Here is a 21,609-nt window from a genome sequence, read left to right as displayed (position 1 = left end):
CGCTGGCCCCGGGCAGGGGGCGGGGCCGCGCCGCTGAGCGCCAAATTCAAAGGCGCCGCCATTTTGAGGCGGCGGGTGGGTGGGAGCTGCTGGGGTTGCAGTGGCTATGGCTCCCGGCGTGAGAGGTGAGTGGGGGCGGTCGGGAAGGGGCTTGGGGATGTGCCTGCCGTTCGGAGAGCAGAGAGGGACCGGGGGATGGCTCTGCCCGGGGGTCCGGCTTTGCCTGGGGGGCCGCCCCGCCCCGTCTCCTGGAGGGGCATCACCCGTGTGTAAGAACCAGCGGGGCCAGGTGCGACCGTGTGGGGGGTGCTCGGTGCCCCATGGGCGGCTGATGCCCTGGAGGTTCCGCCCTGCGGTGCCTGCGCGGCAGAGCGCTGCCCCCGGTGGTGTCGGGGTACCTGGGAGCCGGCCCTTTCCCAGAATCACGGAATAAGCGGAGTCCGAAAGGACCCACAAGGATCATCGAGTCCCACTCCTGGCCCTGCATAGCACCATCCCCAACAGTCAGACCATGTGCCTGAGAGCGTTGTCCAAACACTTCCTGAATTCTGTCAGGCTCAGTGCTGTGACCACTTCCATGGGGAGCCTGTTCCAGTGCCCAACCCCCCTCTGGGTGAGGAACCTCTTCCTAATATCCAGCCTAAACCTCCTCTGACACAACTTCAGGCTTTTCCCAGGGCTGTGCATGTACCTATTGGTCTGATTTCAGTTTTAAAATGCACTCCTTTCGTTGATAACTTATGAAATTGAAGAATAAATTACTGAATTGGAAGCTAAATTATTTCTCAGATATTGGATAAGTCAAAACAGCACGCAAAAAGCTCGTGCAGCAGCAGGATATTTAGGTAGTATGAATGTCAAAGAGAAGGTTAGCACCTTTGCACATTATTGCTCATTCTGCTTTTAAAGACAATCCTCCTACAAAAACCCCTGTGTTCTTTTAAAGATTTTATAGAAACTTTATTATTGGAATATTTTGATGCATTATCTTTCATTCTTATTGTGCTTATTTTCTAAATGCAATTTTTTTACTTAGTTAATATTTTGACTATATTTTGTACTTTCATGTCAGATTCACCCTTATGTAAAAAATAAGTCACTTTATCTACCTATGGGGTAATATATGCCATCTCCTTGAAATCTGAAACTGTGCAAAATGAGGCTTGTATCACAGAATCAGTGAGGTTGGAAGAGATCTCTGAGATCATGGAGTCCAACCTATGGCTGATCAACACCTTGTCAACTAGGCCATGGCACTGAGTGCCACTCCAAACAGCTCAAAGTATGGTGGCTCCAGCACCTCCCTGGGCAGCCCATTCCAAAGTCTCTTCATCCTTTCAGTGAAGACATTCCTCCTGATGTCTAGCCTGAACCTCCCCTGGCACAGCTTGAGGCTGTGTCCTCTTGTCCTGTTACCTGGGAGAAGAGTCTGACCCCAACCTGACTACAACCATCTTCTGGGCAGTTGTAGAATGATAAGGTCTCCCCAGAGCCTCCTTTTGTCCAGGTTAAGCAACCCCAGCTCCCTCAGCTGCTCCTCATAAGACTTGTGCTCCAGATGTGTACAGGATATCTTTATTCATTACAGGGTGACTAATTTTCACAGAAGTAAAAGTAATGCAGCTGCTCAGTTGTGCTGGTTTAGGATAGTGAGGTTTTGCAGTCACATCAGGAAAGTTAAATCATGCTTTAATGGTTTATCTGCATTAAGTTTGCTATTTTTAAAGTATAATAGAATATGTAATACTATCAGCATTTATGTTTCTAATTCTCCAAAACACTTGCAAAATCTTATATGCATTGACTTAGGAGCCTACTCATTGCACACACGTTGACAAGTGTGTGCCTGTTCACATTACAGGACTGGAGATTTCTCTACCTCTCTTCTTTTTGCCAAAAGAAGATAATTACCAAATATATTCATGCATTTCTGTCTGCATTTAGAAGGCTCTCCAGTTATTTCCCTCTGTACTGCTTACAGGATTTTGTATTTAGATGGGGGGTTTTGAGCAGTAATTTTATTTTTTGTATGTCTCCCTTTTCTTTTGTAGGAGATTTGCGTGACTCTTCAATATCGTTGGTGAACTCACCTAGGTAAAATAATATTGGCCAGTGACCATATATTATCAATCACATTGCACAGAAGGTGCAAACAAAACCTAGCATAACTTTGTAAAATAGTTTAAAGGTTTTTCTTTCAATCTTTTCCTGCCTAAGATTTCTGTCTTTCTCTCCTAACATCCTTACCAATTTTAAAAAAGAGTTCTCATAATAAAATTGTTGTGCTGACATATTGGGTTCCTCTTGGAATGCTGCCATGCAATAAATTCTCATTTGTCCACTAATTCTGCAGCTGGACTCTAGAGTTTATCTGAAGAAATATTCCACTAGGAACTTCAATCCTGTGAGGAAGCCCTAAACTAAAACAAAAACTAAGAGGCCCTCCTCCAAGTGTAAACTGTGCCACAACTCAGAATAATGTCACACAACAAAAGCACATTTGGCAAATTAATTTTGTGTGTCTTAAATACAGTATAACATCTTCCCTTTCTCAGCTGCTGCTTGTGTTCTTAGCCCTTTCCTCTGCCACTACCCAACTGCACACTTCATTCATGGAAACCCTTCTCCACTTTTAAAACTGTTCTCTTCCTTGCTCTTGTATACCAAAAGTAAAAATAACAGTTAGAACACCCTCCTGCTAAAACTTCTCGAAAAGAGAAGTAAAGCAAATCCAAGCTTGCTACCACTTCATGTAGGAATTTAATTCTTTAATATTTTATGGGTGTATTGGAATTTATGGCGGAACTTCTCAGAGTCTTAATGTAAGTCATGTACAGTTACGTATTAAAACTGATAAATGTGATGAAATTGGTTAGGGATGTTTTAGATGTAGGCACTTGCTATGCTTTATTTGATTCATTGTTCAAGAATTGATTTTTCTTTCCCTTCTTGTGAGCACCAATTATAACTTTTTTGCTGGACTCTAGCATTATCTGCTTCATTTGTCCATTAAAACTTCCAGGAGTAAGAAGGGCATCTCAAGTTTACTGTGCAATGTGTTCTTTTAGAGCTAAAGTTAGGTGCCACAGCAATAAATTGCATGTAACTGCATGTTCTTTGTTTTTTCAATCTGCCACATTTTCACCTTTAACTGGTCTTGTAGTGAATTGATGATGTTCCTGTACAAGTAGTATGGTTTCAGGACAGACTTTCCTAAGACTTCACATGCTTAATCTGATTGCTGTGATTTAATTTTATCAGACAGCTGCTAGATCTATTTGAAAGTAATCTAATGCATAAATATTTATTTAGTGTTGAAGGTGATGCTATCAAAGTTTTTGTAAGGGTACGTCCCCCTTCAGACAGACCTGCATTAACCGATGGAGATCAAGGCCTGTGTTTATCTGTTCTTTCATCAAATACCATCCGCCTGCATTCGAAGCCTGAACCAAAGATCTTCACTTTTGATTATGTTGCAAATATGGAAACAACACAGGTAATCATTTCCAGAATCTCATAACTACTGTAATTTCTGCCCAAGTTTTGGCAATTATTATGCTAAGCTTTTCTAAAGGTATAGTGCATTAGGTCTAATTTTTTTGCCGTGGTCAGATTGGAAGTACATAGTTATAGTACAGAAATGCTGCATTAAATTCTGCTCTCTAACAGTTTTAATGTAATATTTTTTAGCTGTTAATTTCTTTAATTGGAGTTTGAATTAAAATTGAAGTTTTTGTTTGTAAACATTGTATCTATCACTATAGACAGAAAATAAATCTGCCTATTGAGACAAACATATAAAAATAACTGGCAGTCAGTAGCTGATATTAAGGTGTGATTTCACAGAATATGCTGAGTTGGAAGGGACTCACAGGGATCACCAAGTTCAACTCCTATCCCTGCACATTAGTATTTAAGGAACTTGGGCGTTTATATTCCATTTACTATAATGCCTTTTAAATGGATGCAGTGCTCATCTGGGGCAAGTAATACTGGAAACAAAATCGTTCAACTTAATTTCTGTAATACTGTGTTCGACATTCTGAACATAATTTTAATTCTGCTAAGACTTCAATTCCATTTCATTTCTGTTAAAAAAACAAAACAAAACCTCCGAAAAACGTCACCTGCTGTAGGCTGTTATTTGTAGCTAGGCTTGTCTTGCAGATCTAAGAGAAAAATGTGGAAGTAGATGAGACTTAAGTTGTGCAGGTCTGTTGAATGTGCCATTGTGCAGAGACAAATGTTGAAAGCTAACTAGATTTCATAAGTGTCACAGGCATCTGACCTACTGATGGTATAAAGTGCATAACATAATCAAAACCACTGGATCAAAATTATTATTATATTTTTGGGAGCGGTTACTGTGATGCTGAATTTTATTATTTCTCTTTGAGTTTATCAAGGAATACAATTTTTTGAGAGTGTGATTTATGTCACAAAGACTTAGGATGTATTGTTTTGCTGTGAGAATTCCAGGGGTCATGGTACATGTCTAACCTTAAGGAATGCATCTATTTATATACACTATAAAGTTATGGCATAGGAAACACTGATATAAAAGACACTTAAAGAGGTGGTGCCACGTGCCTTCTCTTTCCCTTGTCCCCAGGAGTCTGTGTTCTCAAGCGTGGCTAAAAACATTGTTGAATCTTGTATGAATGGCTACAATGGAACCATCTTTGCATAGTAAGTAATTCCATAGCAATTGCAGTCATTTCATAGCAATGGCAACATTTAAGGAGATTGTGCTAATAAGCAGTTGTGGTTTTAAGAGCCAGAGCCTGCCTAATGTTACAGTAAGCTTTAAAAGTTTTTACTGCAGCACAGCATAAGGAATATTCTTGCAATATTGGGTGGTACTCCTTGCTCCTCTTCTGGAGGAATCTATATGTAGATGTTATACTTTTAATAATGCACATGTAAACTCATTTCAATCTTACTATTATTTGCTTAAAAAGTAGGAGTTACATTGTACTGTTAAAGAGAAGGCTAGTGGTTTTCAGTATGACCATAGTAAAATGGAATGAAAATTGCTTTATCTTGATACTTGGCTAGCTCAACTCTTCGGTGACTCTTGGCTGCCTGTGGGAAAACTCATGAATGATAATTTTAACTTTTAGGATATTTTCAAGGTAGAAATATGTCCATGACTAGTAGTATGAATATCATTATATTAACTCAGTATTTTTTCATTTTGGAAACTGAGGAAGGACTTTAGTCAGAAAATGCTTACTTAAAGGGCTAATCTAATCAAAACCTTACTGGGGTTTTTTAATGTAGCACACCTTTTGAAAAACTATGAAGTCCACTTTGTTTCAATATACAAATGTGGAAAAATAAAATGCAATTGCCCTGAAGTTTCTCTAGCATGATCAATAACTACATTAGAAAAAATAAACTGTAAAAGAAAAAAATACTTTTATGTCAGATATATCCTAATGTGCACTACTGAGTGACATAAAACTCAAAAGATTGACCCAAAAATTAGTTTAATGTATATATTTGAAAGCCTTCATTTTAATGCTAACTTCCCTTTCCAACAGAAATTAGGAAGAAAGTAGTGGGTGGTAGGGGAGACAAAAGGGGATTTATCGGTAAAATTTGTTGTTCTATTTCTATACCTTTTAAGCTGACTGATTTCTCAGCTTGCTCCTGTCTCCTGATCTTCTGTTTTGAAAATTTTTTGTTTGTTTAAGTTTTGACTTCTCCTTAAGAGATGCAGATTAATGAAAAATTCAGAGCCAGAATAAAGTTTAATCTCAATTTTCTTTCTTTTTGTTAGTGGCCAGACTGGGTCAGGAAAAACCTTTACTATGATGGGTGAGTGCATGAGAGATTAATCTTTCAGTGGTTTCTTAATTTTTTTTTTTTTGGTCTTGAGACATATTTCTCATGTCAACTGCTAATCTTGAGTAGTACTAATTAATTTTTTTTTTCATTAAAAAATCTCTTTAGGACCATCTGATTCTGATAATTTCACTCACAGTCTGAGAGGTGTAATTCCACGGAGCTTTGAATACTTATTTTTTCTAATTGAGCGGGAAAAGGAAAAGGTACATTTATTTTATAATTACCATTGTAGTGAAAGTAATGTTGCACAGTAAAGATTAGCTAGGGTTGGTAAACTGGGTGTGCAGCCAATAAGTTACCAAGATTATTGCCATCTTGCATCAAATTTGTTAATGAGAAATGCTTGCATCTAGTACTCTACCAAATTATAGTAACTGTTTCTTCAGACACCAGTGTGCTTATATTTTGAGTCTGAAAATGCATCTAGGTTTCTGGATGTTGGTTGTCACCTGGGCATCAGAAATGTATAGTATGCAGAATATACGTGCAATCTAATAGCTTTAGGTATGTGTGAAAAGAGACTTGCTGCCATACAATGACAGACTTAATAAAACCCAACTGTTTATAGTGTAAATTACTGTGTTTTTCAGGCTGGCAGTGGAAAGAGTTTTCTCTGCAAATGCTCATTTATTGAAATCTACAATGAACAGATATTTGACTTGCTAGATTCTGCTTCAGCTGGACTGTTTCTCAGAGAACACATCAAGAAGGGAGTCTTTGTTGATGGTGCTGTTGAACAGGTGTTGTCATCTGCTGCTGAAGCATACCAGGTATTTTTTGGCACTTTTAATGTTTGGACTATACATCTTAAATCTTATTTGGTAAATATTCCTCTTGGATTAAAGCACATTTTTTTGCCCATTTTTTGCCTGCAATGCCTTCTCCCTCTATCTTCATGCTCCAAAACACAGTGTAAAAAAGTTTAAGGCAATGCTTCCTAACTATCCCATACCTGTAAGAAATCAAAGAAGTTCTGGAGTTTGGAATACCTAAATGGCAATTACAGAAATCATTCCCTAATGCTTGCCCTACACATCTCTGAAATACCAACAGAAAACTACATTTCCTGCCGAGTGGGCACCATGTGTTCCAGAATTGTCAGGTTTATTTCTCCATGAATAATACACATACACATAGTATTTGTATCACTTTAGGTTTTTGTGTGTGTGTGTGTGTACTGCTAACGTACACTAGTATGGGGTATGTTATGCTTTCAAACAGCAATGGCACTTTTGGAGAAAAGTAGTGAATATTATAACAAGTTCTGCTGCTAAGATTGACTGTAGCTGTATCTTTTTCACTTTTAAGATACTTCTATTGGAAAACAGTAAAAAAATTCTTATCCTTGAGGTTTTTAAAAGCTGTTGCATGGAATGGTACCTGTATGTAAAGTACAGTCTGACCCAGTTGAAATTGTGATGTCTTTTTCATGCTTAGGTATTAACTACAGGCTGGAGAAACCGTCGTGTAGCCTCGACCTCAATGAACAGAGAATCCTCCAGATCACATGCAGTTTTCACTATCACAGTGGAATCCATGGAGAAAAACAACGAGGTTGTTAACATTCGGTCTTCCCTGCTCAACCTGGTAGACTTGGCAGGATCTGAGAGGCAGAAAGACACCCATACAGAAGGACTGAGGTTAAAGGTTAGTTCTGTAGTATCTGTGACATCTTTCTCCTTTCAGATGCAGGGCCCTGTCCCATCCATCAAATCCATTTGCTTTGTTCCCTCCTCTTTTTTTTAGGAAGCAGGTAACATAAATCGATCACTAAGCTGCCTGGGCCAAGTAATCACAGCACTTGTTGATGTGGGAAATGGTAAACAGAGACACATTTGTTACCGGGATTCCAAGCTCACTTTTCTGCTACGGGTAATATATATCCTCTGGATTTTATCTGCTACCTGGGATGTAGAAAAAAATATTTGGTTGGGCTTTTTTACTATAAAAAGCGGAACTCCAGTGCATTAAAGTTGTTTCAATATTGGGCAAGTGGAAGAAAGATTGAAAGGTATCTTTTTAACCTAAACAGATTCTTAATCAATCTCTTGCTTTTGACTGAAGACTAATCTATTTATACTTATAAGCTCCTACTACGTATTTGGAAGTTTTAATTTAAAAAAGCACACATTTTCATCCTTATAATTTGGGAAATAATGTGTATCAAAGTGTAATATTCAGAGATGTGTTGAAACATTTGACATGCTTTCCAGAATTAGCTTATGTGTGCTTGTTGGATGTCAGCACTCACCAAAATTCTGTGAAGAGTACATGAATATCTGTAGTATATTTTTGTATTATAGTATTTGTACGCAATACAGTATTTGTATTACAACACAGTATTGTGATCACAGCAAAATTTCTCAGTGTTCCATCCCAGTTCTATATAGATTGATGAGACTCTGAGGAATTATGTTCTTCCAATGTAACCCAAAATACATAGAAATTGGAAGAGAGTTACAACTTTGTGAGCTGTTACTTTAAATGGTTATTTTTTGAGGTGTCTGTACTGCAAAGATGTCCACAAACATGACCTTCTCTACTAGAGAGGAAGAGAGAGAATGCCATTGAGGCTTGTGGACTATTTTGTAGTACCAGACTTTCAGTCTTTAGGTATTACTGCTGCCTTCTCCTGGGATTTGAGAGCTACTTATGTAACAGCACAGAAACAGCTGAAGATACGCATGTAAAAGGGAGATGATCCTTTTACATTCTTGGTCAAGAATCTGTTGGTTTGTGATTTTGTTCATTTGACAGTTGCAACCAGAAGGTTGGAACAATCAACAGATGATGTTGAAAGTAGTGTGAACATTAATCTGCTAATTACCAAAATTATTTTTTGTTTAGAATTTTTTCCTCTTTTTGCTGTTCAGATGAAGAAAGCATCTCACTTTGTTCAGTAATATAGCCAGGATTTTGAAGACCTAAATAGAGTCTTTATTTACAGTTGCATCCTTTATACCCACATTTGAAATAAAATTTAAGAAACTTGCCTTCTGTGTGGATATTTGTTAAACGAAATTCTTTCTGCGATTTGTTCAAAATTATACACAGTATCTTTTAGGTGATGGCTTCTTATTGTCAGCAAAAACATGTAAATAAAACTAACTTCCATGTTTTCAAATAGGATTCTCTTGGTGGTAATGCAAAAACGTGTATAATTGCAAATGTTCACCCAGGATCCAAGTGTTTTGGTGAAACACTGTCCACTCTTAATTTTGCGCAGCGAGCAAAGTTGATTAAAAACAAGGTAAGAGTTAATAGCATATATTCTTTGCTTGTTCTTAGAGCTTGTTTTCATTAGAAAAGTAAAAAGTAAATCTTTATTAAAAATATAAATTGTCATAAAAATTTCTGATTTAATGTTATTTCTGTTAACTAGTTCTATATAAATCCTAGTGCCCAAAATGTAATTTCTCATGAGGGGGTTTTTAAAAGCATGTTGGCATTTAGCTGAAATTGTTGCTGATGTATATTGTTTTGTTGGTGAAAAAGGTCCAGACAAAATTCTGCAGAAAACGTTACATTTTTTAACCTCTAATTCTCTCTGAAGTACAACTTGCTGGTTTCTCAGCGAATGGAATTCTGCTTTTCCCATGAGTTCTTCCTTTCCTAAGATGGAAAGAGTTCTCAGTAATTTTACTGGTTTGCATTCTTTGAGTTTTCTCTTATCATGTAAGATTTTTATTTACACCTTTTCCTAATTTTCTCCTATTTATAAAAGGCTGTAGTAAATGAAGACACACAAGGAAATGTGAGCCAGCTGCAAGCTGAGGTCAAGAAGTTGAAAGAGCAGCTTGCTCAACTTACTTCAGTGCCATCTGTGTGCAGTATTTCTGTATCACAAGGTAAGAGTTGGAGGTGAGGGAGAGAGAATTTGCTACTTCTGTAGCCTCGAAGGTTGAGGGCCTTAATTAAGTTTCTGAACAATTAATATTTTTGTAGGAACTGACCTATAGGGGTCACATTTTCCTTATGGATCCCATTTCCTGTACCTGTATCTGATACCTTGTAGAAATTGTTAGCGTGGTTTTGTTTTCTTCCTCATAAGTTCGGGTACTGGACTATGGTTTTATTATGATACCTAGATATTCTTCCACTTCAGAAGAGATATGCTGCCTAATCCTTTAAGTAACCAAAAGTTTGCATGTGATTCCTTGTCCATTTAGGTCAGAGGGAAGGCACAATGTTGCATTCTTTTTAAGCTTGGAACTGGATTTTTTTTCTGCCTCTTCCCTTTTTTGCCCCTTCCAGAAGAACCTAAGAGGGGTGTTTACTTTCAGTAGATGTTTGATTTCAGTGTAAGATGGAAATAGAGTTTTTAGGTGATTTTCAATAAGCTTCTCACTGGGCTATTTTATCTGCAATACAAATCCCAGCAGAGCTTCCTCGTATGTATGTTTCTCACTGAAATGTGCTGCTTGATAATGTTTGATTGCAAGGTGGTAAACTTTGTAACTCTTACTGTTCTCGTGAGTCAACTCTTTCCTGACCTTGCCAAGAAATAGAAGATACAGCAAGAGAAGTTACGACAGAAAATAGAAAGCCTTGTCTAATATAATACAAGCATCTGGGGTTGAGTTTTCCTAAGGAAAAAGTACTTCTGTGTTAGCATACATGTTTAACCAGTAAAAACAAGTCAGTGATGAGGTAGGACACTGACTCATGGTTCATGAATACATGAACATTGACAGAGAGCTCAATGTTTAGACCCATGATAGAGTTCTGAGGGAGAACAAGTATGATGCTTAAACACTGAGGAGGAGTTTTGAGCAGAACCTAATGTATCAGAGCTGTGTTTGTTCTGTGCATTTAAATTGTTTGTAATACTCAATCACACAAACATAAAATCTGCTTTCTAGCTACTTCAGAAACATGATGGCATTTTAAAATATATTAAATTATGATAATGTAGTTATGCACCTAGATACTAGTGATTAGTATTCCATAAATAAGTAGACTTATGCATTAGAATATTTAGAAATGCTATTTTGAATTAATTTCTAAATGGATTATTAAACCCTCTTAATCCCTTGTGTGGATACTTTCCTTCCAGATTAAGCCACTAATTGTCCACATAATTCAAGCTTATTTTCCTAAATTTCCTTCTCATAAACGAGTCAGTCCACTTCTAATATGTACAAACTGTACTAATAATGCTAATAATGGGTTAGTGTCATCAAATTAATTTCAGAGGGATTTTGCATTTTATAGATATGCTTAGCTGAACAGACTGATTCTTTTATTTTAATAAAAGTTCATTGCAAGTCCGTTTAATGCTTGAACAACTTTGTTAATTATACAATTATGTATATTAGCTCTGTTCTTTATCAGCACTTGCAGGTGACTAGGAATTACTGTCCAAACAGTGTGCTCTGGGTATGCCACATGATCTTTGTGGAAGAATTACACTGTTCAAAGAATTATTCAAATTTTCTTTACGCAATTGTCGTGTTATGTATGTAGAAAAACCTGGCTAAGTGGTATTTTAATAAATATAGCATTTGTTTCTTTGACTTCCCCTACAGATGCTGTTGAAAAAGGCAAGAACAACATAAATTACATGAGCAGCTTTCTCGAAGCAATGTTGTTTTGGGAGAAATCAGAAGGTGAAAAGAAGGTAAGAAAGCACTGATATTTCTAAGTGCATTCAGTATACTTTCTGGTGAGAGACCAGTGAGCATATTGAAACTGACTCTCTTAATGATTTTCCTTGGTTTTGAGTAAAAATACTCTGTCGAAAGATAATAAGGTTTGCTAACAAGGGAACTTAGTCAAATGACATTTGAGATAAAATCTGTAGTGCTCAGGAGGACTACAAGACAACTAGCAGGGCCAAAGCCTAAATCGAACTTAAACTGGCCACTGCCATAAAATGTTTCTATAAATATATTAGCAACAAAAGGAGGGCTAAAGAGAAACTCCAGCCTTAACTGGATCCGGGGGAAGCAGTGACAAAGGATGAGAAAAAGGCTGATTTACTTAATGCTGCCTTGGCCTTAGTCTTTAACAGAATAAGAACAGTGATTCTTGGAGTACCCAGCCCCCTGAGCTGTAAGATATAGGATGGGGAGCAGAATGAAACCCCCACCACCCAAGGGGAAATAGTCAGTGTTCTGCTCCACCACTTAGACACAAAAGTATGGATATTAGGGAAAAACTCTTCACTGGAAAGGTGGTCAAGGACTGGAACAGGCTGCCAGGGGAAGTGGTTGAGTTGCTGTTCCCTGAAGGTATTTTAAAGAGATGTAAATGTGGCACTTAAGGACTTGGCTTAGTGGTGGACTTGGCAGTGCTGGAATAGAGGTTGGACTTGATCATAAAAGTCTTTTCCAACCAAAATAATTCTGTGTTTCTATTCTGTCTTTCAAATTCCGACAAACCATAGGATAGCTTTCATAGTATGTTTAATTTTAGGGGGTGGGAAGTTTTACTGGGGTTTTCTAGTTTTAAAAAATTGAACAGAACAACAAGACTTCTCTGTTTTACTTAATTTTGAGTGTGGTTTTGAGTGTTTGGATCAATAATGTGTTTTTTGAAGCACATCTCCCATTCATTCTCATTTTATTGTTCTTTGGTCATGGTGTAGTATTGAAACAGCCAAATGGATTGTTTGGGGCTTTTTCCTAAAGAAAATCAACTGAAACAGGCACCCTAGTGATGTGCATCTGAGGTGTTTAACTGAATACTTACTCTACCAGATCATATTGGAGTTTCTAAGTACAGTTTTTGCAACATGTTGTTTAATTTGGGTTCTTGGTATGAGCTGTTGCTCTCTACAAATCTGCTGCAAATGATAGTCTGTATATACACAAAATTACTGTTAACTGAGATTTTGCATGATTGGTCTGCCTGTGCATATGTGTGTTAGATGGGCACCTTAAAAATTCACTAATCTCTATTTGTACTTTCTAAGAATTTATTAGAAAAAGTTGCTCAGCTAGAAGAACTGTGTGCCAAGAAGGAAAAATTTGTTCAGTCCAATAAAATGATAGTTAAATTCCGGGAAGACCATATTGTTCGCTTGGAGAGATTACATAAAGAGGCTGGTGGAATTTTATTGCCGAAAGAGCAAGGTGATCTCCTCAATGACTTGAGAGAGGAAGTGCAGATACTCAGAGAACAGGTAAAGTCTGGTTTTTCTTTTCTGGAACAATATTGTTTTGTGAGAATAGCTCATGTGTTGTAGTCCTGTGGTGGGTGAATAAAGGCCTTTTAGGAAAGACAGGCAGAGAAGAGGTTGGGTGGTGGGTTCCTTTATAGAAGCATTCAAATGCATGGAGTTTCCCTATGGAAGAGACAATGGCTGGATTTAGAGCTTGAATTTTAAGAGGAGAGTTTAGTGAGGGTGATGTCATGATGGGAGCTTGCCACAGGCAACCTGATCTGGGTTAGGCAGAGGACCAAGTCTCTTTTCAGCAAATTAAGGAAGTCTCCAAATCACAAATCCTCATTCATATGGCAGACTTCAAGCTCTGACATCAACTGAAAGGGAAAGAGCAGGATGCAAATAATGCAAGGGTTTCTGAGGGATAACACACATGCCAGATGGACATGTAAGGGGTGTCATGGTCCTGGAGCTGTTTGAAGAACAGCTTTGGGTTATTCGGGTGTCTGGATAGGTGTGGTATCATTTGTGAGGCAGTTTTGAAGAACAAAGAAACTCAAGAGAGAAGGCAAATTCTTGAAAAACAATTTCCTCCAAGCACAAGTAGGGAAAAAGAGGAAATGTCTCGGCAGGGTAGCATGAATCTGTAGCTCATAATTGAGCTTCAAAGGAAAGGAAGAAGGAGAGGAAATGAAGTTCAGGACAGTCCTTTATTGACTACAGAAACATTACTATGGCATGCAAGGATAGTGTTAAGAAAGCCAAAGTTCAAAATTGAAACTGAAAAGGGTATCAAGAGCATCAAGAAAAGCATCCTACTGCTTTAATACAAGTAAAAGAGTAAACACATAAGATGTAAACTTGCTGTCTTGTGAGTAGATTCCAAGGCAGTAAGAAAGTTAACCAAAAAATGAGTAGCTTTAACCACTGTAGGGAACACCTCTTTTCCTTTTATATTACAGTTTAATCCTTATTAAAGGTAGTAGAGTAACAGCTAGGTAGGTATAGCATTGTCTGGAAAATCAAAACTGTTGAATAAAATATTGATTACCACAGATGGAACAACACCCACGAATTGCAAAGTACGCCATGGAGAACCATAATCTCAGAGAGGAGAATAAAAAACTTCGTTCTTTACAGTCAGTTAAAAAGGCCCAAGAAATTGATGCTCAGACCATTGCAGAGCTAGAAAAAGCTTTTTTGGAAGCTTCAGCCACAGAGAAAAGTACTGGAGGTAAAAACATGCTAATGTTTCCCAGCTAAATATGCTTACTGTGTTTCTTTTGTGTGCAGTATAGTGTTGAAAATGTCTTGATGTATTTTTGCCTTCCTCAAAGTGGTACCTGAAGACTGCTAAAACAATTTTACTTAATTGTATTCATGTTGGCCTTCAAGCAATAGGGAATTCAGATTTGCATCTTGTGAAACCCATCTATAATCTCATTTTGTGGTCCTTACTTATCATGAAGACTGCAGTAATATTATTTTACTGGTTTTCATGTTGGGCTGTTTCTAATACCTATTTTTGTCAATCTCAATTGCTACTATGCTGTTCAAAAGCCCACAAACACTTTCATTTTAGTAAAACTTTAGGTATTTGAGCAGCTCTGTGATTTCAGAGGGTCTATGTTTGTTCTTTAGGTCACCGCTTATATTCCACCACCATGTCAGCGGAAGGCAACTCGCTGGCATCTGTTGAAAGGCTGAAAGCTCGTCTGCTACAGACCCAAGCTGAACTGGCAACTTCAAAGCAAGAATATGAAGAATTTAAAGAGCTAACCAAGTGAGACAAAACAGTATTGAAATATCTGTAATTAAATGTTTTTAAGTCATTATTCATATTGATTTTTGAAAGACTCAGATCCTGATTATACTGACTAGGTTTGTTCTTTGCATGTAAGAGAGGGCCAGGTTAAGAATAATGGCATGCACACAGAGTATGTTCCTGTTGAACTGGGTTATTCCCAGACTATGGCACAACCATCATTAAATCTGAAGGTATGTCTGCGCTGTTGGAGGTTTCTTTGTCTTTCCCAAAGCCCCTCTTGATAGTTAGATGCAAAAAAATGCTTCACAATATGCAGGAGATGGACATACCCTTTAATTCTGGTAGTTACCTGCTTAACAGCACTGGGAGAGTTTGGCTTAGTTTCCATGTAGAGCAAAGGTTTTGCAGTAACTGAAATATTACAGGTGGAAGCACTGACAGGAAGTAAGAGTTGATGGGGGTGGGGGAGAATGAGAGGGGTATTTTGAGGGTTTGTTTTTGTGCAACAGTAGTTTTTAATATAATCACTTAAAGTCTGCAAGTTTGAGTCACCATAAACGTAGAATCCAAGCACTCCAGAAAATTCTGGCTGACCTGTTGATTAATTTTTAACCTCAATTTCAAAGATTATAATACTGTTATCTTGTTAGGGGAACAAAGGTTTAATTCAAATCAGAGCAAAGACATGGTGTCAGTAGTACATTTATGTCCATTTGCTTTGGCATCTAAATGTGAGATAAGGGTCTACTATGCCCTTATTAAAGTAGTAAAGAATTTACTGTTGTTATTCTCCTGGAGGGCAGCACAAGATAATGGGAATGGCCTAACTAATACCTTCAGTGTTCATATGCATGTGAATAATACATGACTTCACTTGATTAACTGCATTTCTGAAAAATTGCAATCTTGTTACTGCAGATACAAGAAAAATAGCATTTCCAGCAAATGTAATACAAACCTGGAAAGCAAAAGGGACCTGATTTTTTTTTTTTTAATTTATTTTAATTGTACCTTACACTGTTGGTTTCTATTGATTTCAGTGAAATTAGAGTGTAATTCTAAAAGCATCAGGCACAATTTTGGCTCCCCACTTCTTTGTTTTCAAAGTAGCTTTTAATATCCTTTTTGTTTAGTCAGGCAATTGTACAAATCTGTATTTTTACTGTTAGATTTCTGTGTAGCAAATCCTATGAACTTTATAAATAGTAGTAGTATGATCTGAGGTTAGCAATTCAGCAATCCATCAGTTGTCCCATATCATTAGTTGCAATAGTCTATTTGTATTTTTATATATTGATTACTTTATTTTTTTGCCCACTAAGTGTATTTCTATTTTATGTATTCCATGTTTTGTGAATGTCTTGCTTTCTTGGTAGTATGTATGCATTTTATTGTCAATTACCAACATTTTCTTAGTGGAGTGAAGTCAAACAGATACGTGCTTTTCAGCCTCTGGAGTAATTAAATTTCACTAAATTTTAAACTTGTTTCCAGTTTCAGAGTAACTGGATACTTAATTTTACATGCAGGTGTAACTATATGCTGTAACTGAACAAAAGTAGAGTAAAATAGCAAATTCACAAAAACAACATATGCTAATTTTTCTGCTGTCCAATTGCAGTCAATACTAAAGTTCTACTCTGTTCCCTAAGTTTTGTTGTAGATGCCAAGAGCGTGAGAGAAAATGATTGCATTAAACTGCCAAGAGATGAAATAGTATATTTCCATTTGTCTATAGACTTTGACCCTGCCATTATGCCAGTAATGGCAACTATCACAGTAACAGTGTGTAGCTCTGCAAAATACCTAGTGAAAATTATTCCTAAATTTACGCTCAACTGTTGGATTTCAGTTAAAGTACTCTTAGAGGGCAAAATAATCTTAACAGAGCAGCACTTCCAAAAAAAAAAAAAAAAAAAAGGGTCTTTAAAGCACTAAAGAAAATCCTGGCAAGCTCCAGTTCAGACTTCTCATATAACTGGATAACATTTTTAAAGCTTAAAACCATATTGGTATGGGTGATATCACTTTCTCATAAAAGGAACTGCAGAGCTCTCAGCTTATTTCTTACCATGTAATGGATTTTTTTTTTTCTGACATGTTTAGTTATCCATCTGCTTGCTTCATTATGCAGGCACAAATAAGCTGCTTGGCTTTTTAATTTTTTATACGTTTTTTTAACTTTTGAATACAGCAGTGATGCCTTTCTTCTCAAAATAATGCATTTCTGTGTTTGGGTGAAAGTTCAGCTGCAGTTTGCTCATTGGCAGTACTGCAGCATATTCTTACTGATAGGAAGACATACTCATGGAGTAGTTTTGACAGTAGTAAAATACTTCCTAAACAGGAAAAAACAGATGGAACTGGAATCAGAACTTCAATCCCTTCAGAAAGCAAACCAGCACCTTGAAAACATTCTTGAGGCAACCAAAGCACACAAGCGCCGAGAAGTCTCTCAGCTACATAAGCTACATAGAGAAAGTCTTAAGGTATGAGCATAAGTTTATTTAAGTCCACACATACTTACTCCTGAGTTGTACAAGAGTACAGACTGTCATTTTTGTGATCCCTTAGCCTAACTAGTTTTCTGGAGTGTTTTCCATATGTGATAAACCAAATAGCCTACTTTTTGTTCTGGAGTATTAATTAAATGACTGGTATTGTCATCAGATGACAAATCTGAAAAAGTGGTAGTGGTTCAGAGCTAGCCACTTTGAGCATTTTATTTCATCATTCTGCTTATAGAATTAAGAAATACAATACCAGACAGAGTCTTAATTTCATTTTACAGTTAAAATAAAGACTGCTTTGTAATCTTTGTAACAGAACATAACCACTCCAACTAAAGCGTACCAGCTGAGGTCTCGCCTTGTGCCGCGAATTAGCCCAGATTATAATTTTGAAGATTTTCAGCGTTCTGAAGAGATGATGGATGACATTCTGAAAGAGCCAGTTCCTCCAGAGATGAGTGAACAAGCATGTGAAGCTATTGCTGAGGAGCTCAAAGTGGCACAGGTGAATGTTTTGAATAAAAACTGAAGTGTATGTGCAACTTTATAATAAAGTGGGCTTTGCCATGAAGTGCTTTCCTCTCATCAAGTGCATTCTAATTTGCATGGGAAACTGAAGCCCCTCATGAATACTTAACAATAAACAGTTCTCTATACCTTGTACTTGAAAGAGGATTTACAACAAAAATACTGAAAGTGATTTGAGAGTTGGATATCATAACTAGTTTAATCAGGGTGTTTGTACTTTTTTCTATTTAAACCTGATAACTTGTCTCTGAGGAGTCCTCTTTGTAAGTTGACAGCTACATTTGGAACAATACACAAGCTTAATATTTAATACTGCATTATTTGAAGAAACCTGCCAAACAATGCTTGTCCACCATTATACATTGCCTTGTATCTTTTCTAGTGGGCAGGGAAAGTCTTTTGTCACATAGAAGAGCACTACAGATTTATCTGAACTACTCTCTAGAAGCTGGAACTAACTTTCAGTGCATGTAAAACCCTGGCACAACAGCCAAAACCCCTCTTTGATGCTTACCATAGTGGAGAGATTCAGTAAGGAGTTTAACTAGTGCATGTTTTGAATAATTCCTTTTTAAAGCCTTATTTTTCCAAGATAAACATGTGTCTGAAAACTAAGTGTTTATTGGATTCAGTCCTTGTATACAGTGATGGATTTTCTTGTGTTTTGGCAGTTTAGTTAGAAATAGGAGAAATCAGCTACTTAAGATACCAGTTTATTTTTGAGTGTTCTGTTTTCTGTTGGTTCAGGTCATAAAAATAGAAACTTGTTGACATTTTTATATTTAATATGCACAGACTGCCATATGGCATGTGAAAATAAGTACAAGATGGGTGCTCTAATTTTGAGTGTCTGTTGTGTCACAGGAGCAACTGAGCACAATGCAGACAAAGCTGGATGAAGAGGAAAGCAAGAATATAAAACTCCAGCAGCATATTAATAAACTGGAGCATCACTCTGCACAAATACAGGAGGTGAGAGAACAATGCAATATAAGGCTCAAGTAACTATAACACAGTCATACTGCTGTGTTGTCTGGTGAGGTCTTGCAATGTTACTTTCATTTTGACAAATTTACATAGCATCATAACTCATGGCTGTGCAGGAAGACAAGGACTTAAAATCATGGAATGGTTTGGTTTAAAGGTCATCTAATCCAACCCCTCTGGAGTTGGAGTGAGCAGAGACGGTTCATTTAACATAACACTGCGGTTTGGAGTTTGGTTTTGTTGGTTTAAATCTTGTGCATCTGAGCCTGCTTGGTCTTAAATATAAGCAAATAAATGCTGTTGTGGTTGGGTTTGGCCAACTTCATGATTTCTGGAAAACAACAATAATAACAAGGAAATTTTAAACTTTGGAATGCTGAAAATACTCATTTCAGTTGGATATACCCATCAAATATTTGCAAGTCTTGCTTAATTGCTAGGGTTGATTTATGATAGGAAAGGAAATAAGGCCTGGATTCTTTCCAGATCAGTCTCATTTCTCATATCTGTGATGTCAACTCCTAAGCTCTGGGTTCCTTTTAAATGAACTTTTTCGATAAGGTAATGTCTTCAGTTATACAAATTATTTTTTTCCTTGGACTTCTGGGGATTTCAGAGTCACCAAATATTGAATTTAAAGAAAAATGTGTTTATAATCAGTTGATGAAATGCTTTAATACATCATTATCTTATTGTTACAGTCTGTGACTTAGCCACTCCTACACTTCCTTTCTACTTAAAAAATTTTACTTTGCTTTTCAAGCTTCTTTCATCTGAAAGGAATGACTGGAGTAAAGAGCGCCAGGAGCTCCTTGAACAGATAAAATTACTTGAAAAGCAGCTTCAAGACAGTCAAAGCAAGGCTGATAGTAAGTCTTTATAATACTGAAACTTCATAAAAAGTTTTGAGGTGTCTTTCTGTTTTAAGTCAACAATAGCACATGTTGAGTAACTATTTGCATTGTTAGATGTACTGGTTTGATTTTTTTTTTTTTTTTTAATAAAGAAAGCAGAAATTTTAATACTTGCAGATCATCTTTGCCTAGTCTTGCACAGTATACAATATTCAAAATGGTTGTGTCTTTACTCTGAATGTGAAGGAGGTACAAGATACAGTATTTTAAAAGAAAATGTTAAATAAAAATAAAGGATAAAACCTCTATTGTCTATGGAAATTACAGTGATATTCTCTGGAATATTTTTGATTCACCTTTACTTAAAGTCAGTGTTTCATTGACCTTTTCCATTCACAAAGCCTTTTTGTGTGTGACTTTCGAGAGTAATTCCACTGAAAACGGGCAGAGGTTTGTGAGACTTTCCCAGCAGGTTCTGTAGCATTGTGTGTCCCATATCTAGCACAGTTTTCCAAATAACATGTAAATTATTTTGGGGTTTTTTGACAGTATTAAAAAGTGAAGTCCATGACTTGCGCATTGTCCTGCAGTCTGCAGACAAGGAGCTGTCTTCTGTAAAATTGGAATATAATGCCTTTAGGGAAAAGCAAGAGAAGGAAATAAGTCAGCTTTCTGGTAGACATATGGATGTACAGTTCCAGCTGGACAGTGTCAGGTATGTTGGCAGTTCAGTACAATGCCTTGTTATCCCTTCTGGATGCATCTGGTGATTCAATTATCCTCTCCTGTGTGTGAACTTGCACTTTACATGTATTCTTTAAAGTTGTTGTTCTATGTTCGTCCTTTGCTGGGATTTGTTTGTTTGTTGCAGGGGGTTGTTTGTTTGTTTGGGGTTTTTGTGTTTGTTTTTTTTTTTTCTCAGTTCTCTTTCATGCCTATTTCAGGCAACATGGTGGAATTATTAGAAAGAAAACAAAATGTGGCTACCTTAATTTTGCTTTGCTGTATCATTTTCTCATTAAATAGGATATATCTATAAACTTGCTGCCCTCCAAAAGTTAAGTGGCTGAAGAGACAGTTTGTTAGTCTGGTCACATGAACTAGATGACATAATGATGTTACTCTAAAAATACAAGCAAAAAGAAATCATAAAAAATAACTGAAGTTTGAGTATCAAAGCCAGAAAAGGTCATTGCCTTGTCTGCAATAACTGCCATTATTATCAGGAGATGATAATCAGTATGGTTTTTAATTATTTACATGACTTAGTTATGTTGGGTTTCATTGCAGTTTTTGTTTAGTTTGTTGTGCTTTGGTTTTATGTTTTGGGTTTGGTTTTTATTCCTGGAAAATGTAACTACATTTTGCATTACAGCAGATCATGTCTTAGCTGAAGTAATTTTTTGAGGCATTGTAAGACCAGGAACCTGGAATTGAAATTAAATGCTGTGGTTTCACTGGTGTGTTCTGTGTTAGCAGAAATACTGTTGGAAGAGTATTCCTCATTTAGTAACATGATTCATAACACTTATGTAGCAGCTCTTTTGCCCCTCTTTGCTTTTCACTTTTGTAAAAAATTAAATTAATTTTCAGTGCCACAGTTTAGAGGGGACTAACTCAAACTTGTCCAGAATACGTAAAGATTTTATATAGTATAAATAACCTAAATATCAACTAAGCATGTGTAGATACTGAGGATCCTTCTAGCAGAGTCCTTTGTCCAACAGCTGGCTAAAAACCAAATTTTTTAAATTATTAACTCCATTATCAGGACACAGGACATTTCTACTGAAATTTCAGTAGAATTTTGTAAGAAGTAAATTATTTCTAGAGATCAGAAAAAGTATTCTCTGCCTTCTCAGCCAATGCCACTTCAAGTTCCCATGCACTTCATAAATTTGGTGTCTCTGTTTTAAAAAAAAGAGTCAACATTTATGTCAGTCACTTCTTTCTGTAGTAACTGTACTCTGTATATTATCTTAATATTTTAATATACATTTG

General features: G+C 36.8%; 1 protein-coding gene across 1 annotated transcript in view; it reads left to right on the top strand.

Annotated features, from left to right (window-relative positions):
- The first annotated feature begins 61 nt into the window (after positions 1-61).
- Positions 62-21,609, top strand: part of KIF15 (kinesin family member 15) — a 35,747-nt gene continuing 14,199 nt past the window's right edge. The window contains exons 1-20 of the mRNA XM_010398786.4: positions 62-125; positions 2,052-2,094; positions 3,313-3,496; positions 4,613-4,689; positions 5,786-5,823; positions 5,959-6,056; positions 6,444-6,623; positions 7,291-7,500; positions 7,600-7,725; positions 8,981-9,103; positions 9,578-9,701; positions 11,382-11,473; positions 12,770-12,979; positions 14,018-14,195; positions 14,603-14,744; positions 17,077-17,218; positions 17,556-17,744; positions 18,632-18,739; positions 19,518-19,623; positions 20,158-20,323. Coding sequence (XP_010397088.2) covers positions 107-125; positions 2,052-2,094; positions 3,313-3,496; positions 4,613-4,689; positions 5,786-5,823; positions 5,959-6,056; positions 6,444-6,623; positions 7,291-7,500; positions 7,600-7,725; positions 8,981-9,103; positions 9,578-9,701; positions 11,382-11,473; positions 12,770-12,979; positions 14,018-14,195; positions 14,603-14,744; positions 17,077-17,218; positions 17,556-17,744; positions 18,632-18,739; positions 19,518-19,623; positions 20,158-20,323 — 2,555 coding nt within the window. The 5' untranslated portion in view covers positions 62-106. The remainder of the gene's footprint in view (positions 126-2,051; positions 2,095-3,312; positions 3,497-4,612; positions 4,690-5,785; positions 5,824-5,958; positions 6,057-6,443; positions 6,624-7,290; positions 7,501-7,599; positions 7,726-8,980; positions 9,104-9,577; positions 9,702-11,381; positions 11,474-12,769; positions 12,980-14,017; positions 14,196-14,602; positions 14,745-17,076; positions 17,219-17,555; positions 17,745-18,631; positions 18,740-19,517; positions 19,624-20,157; positions 20,324-21,609) is intronic.

Source organism: Corvus cornix, chromosome 2, assembly GCF_000738735.6.
Source record: "Corvus cornix cornix isolate S_Up_H32 chromosome 2, ASM73873v5, whole genome shotgun sequence".
Classification (NCBI taxonomy): domain Eukaryota; kingdom Metazoa; phylum Chordata; class Aves; order Passeriformes; family Corvidae; genus Corvus; species Corvus cornix.
This window is presented reverse-complemented; position numbering and strand designations above follow the sequence as displayed.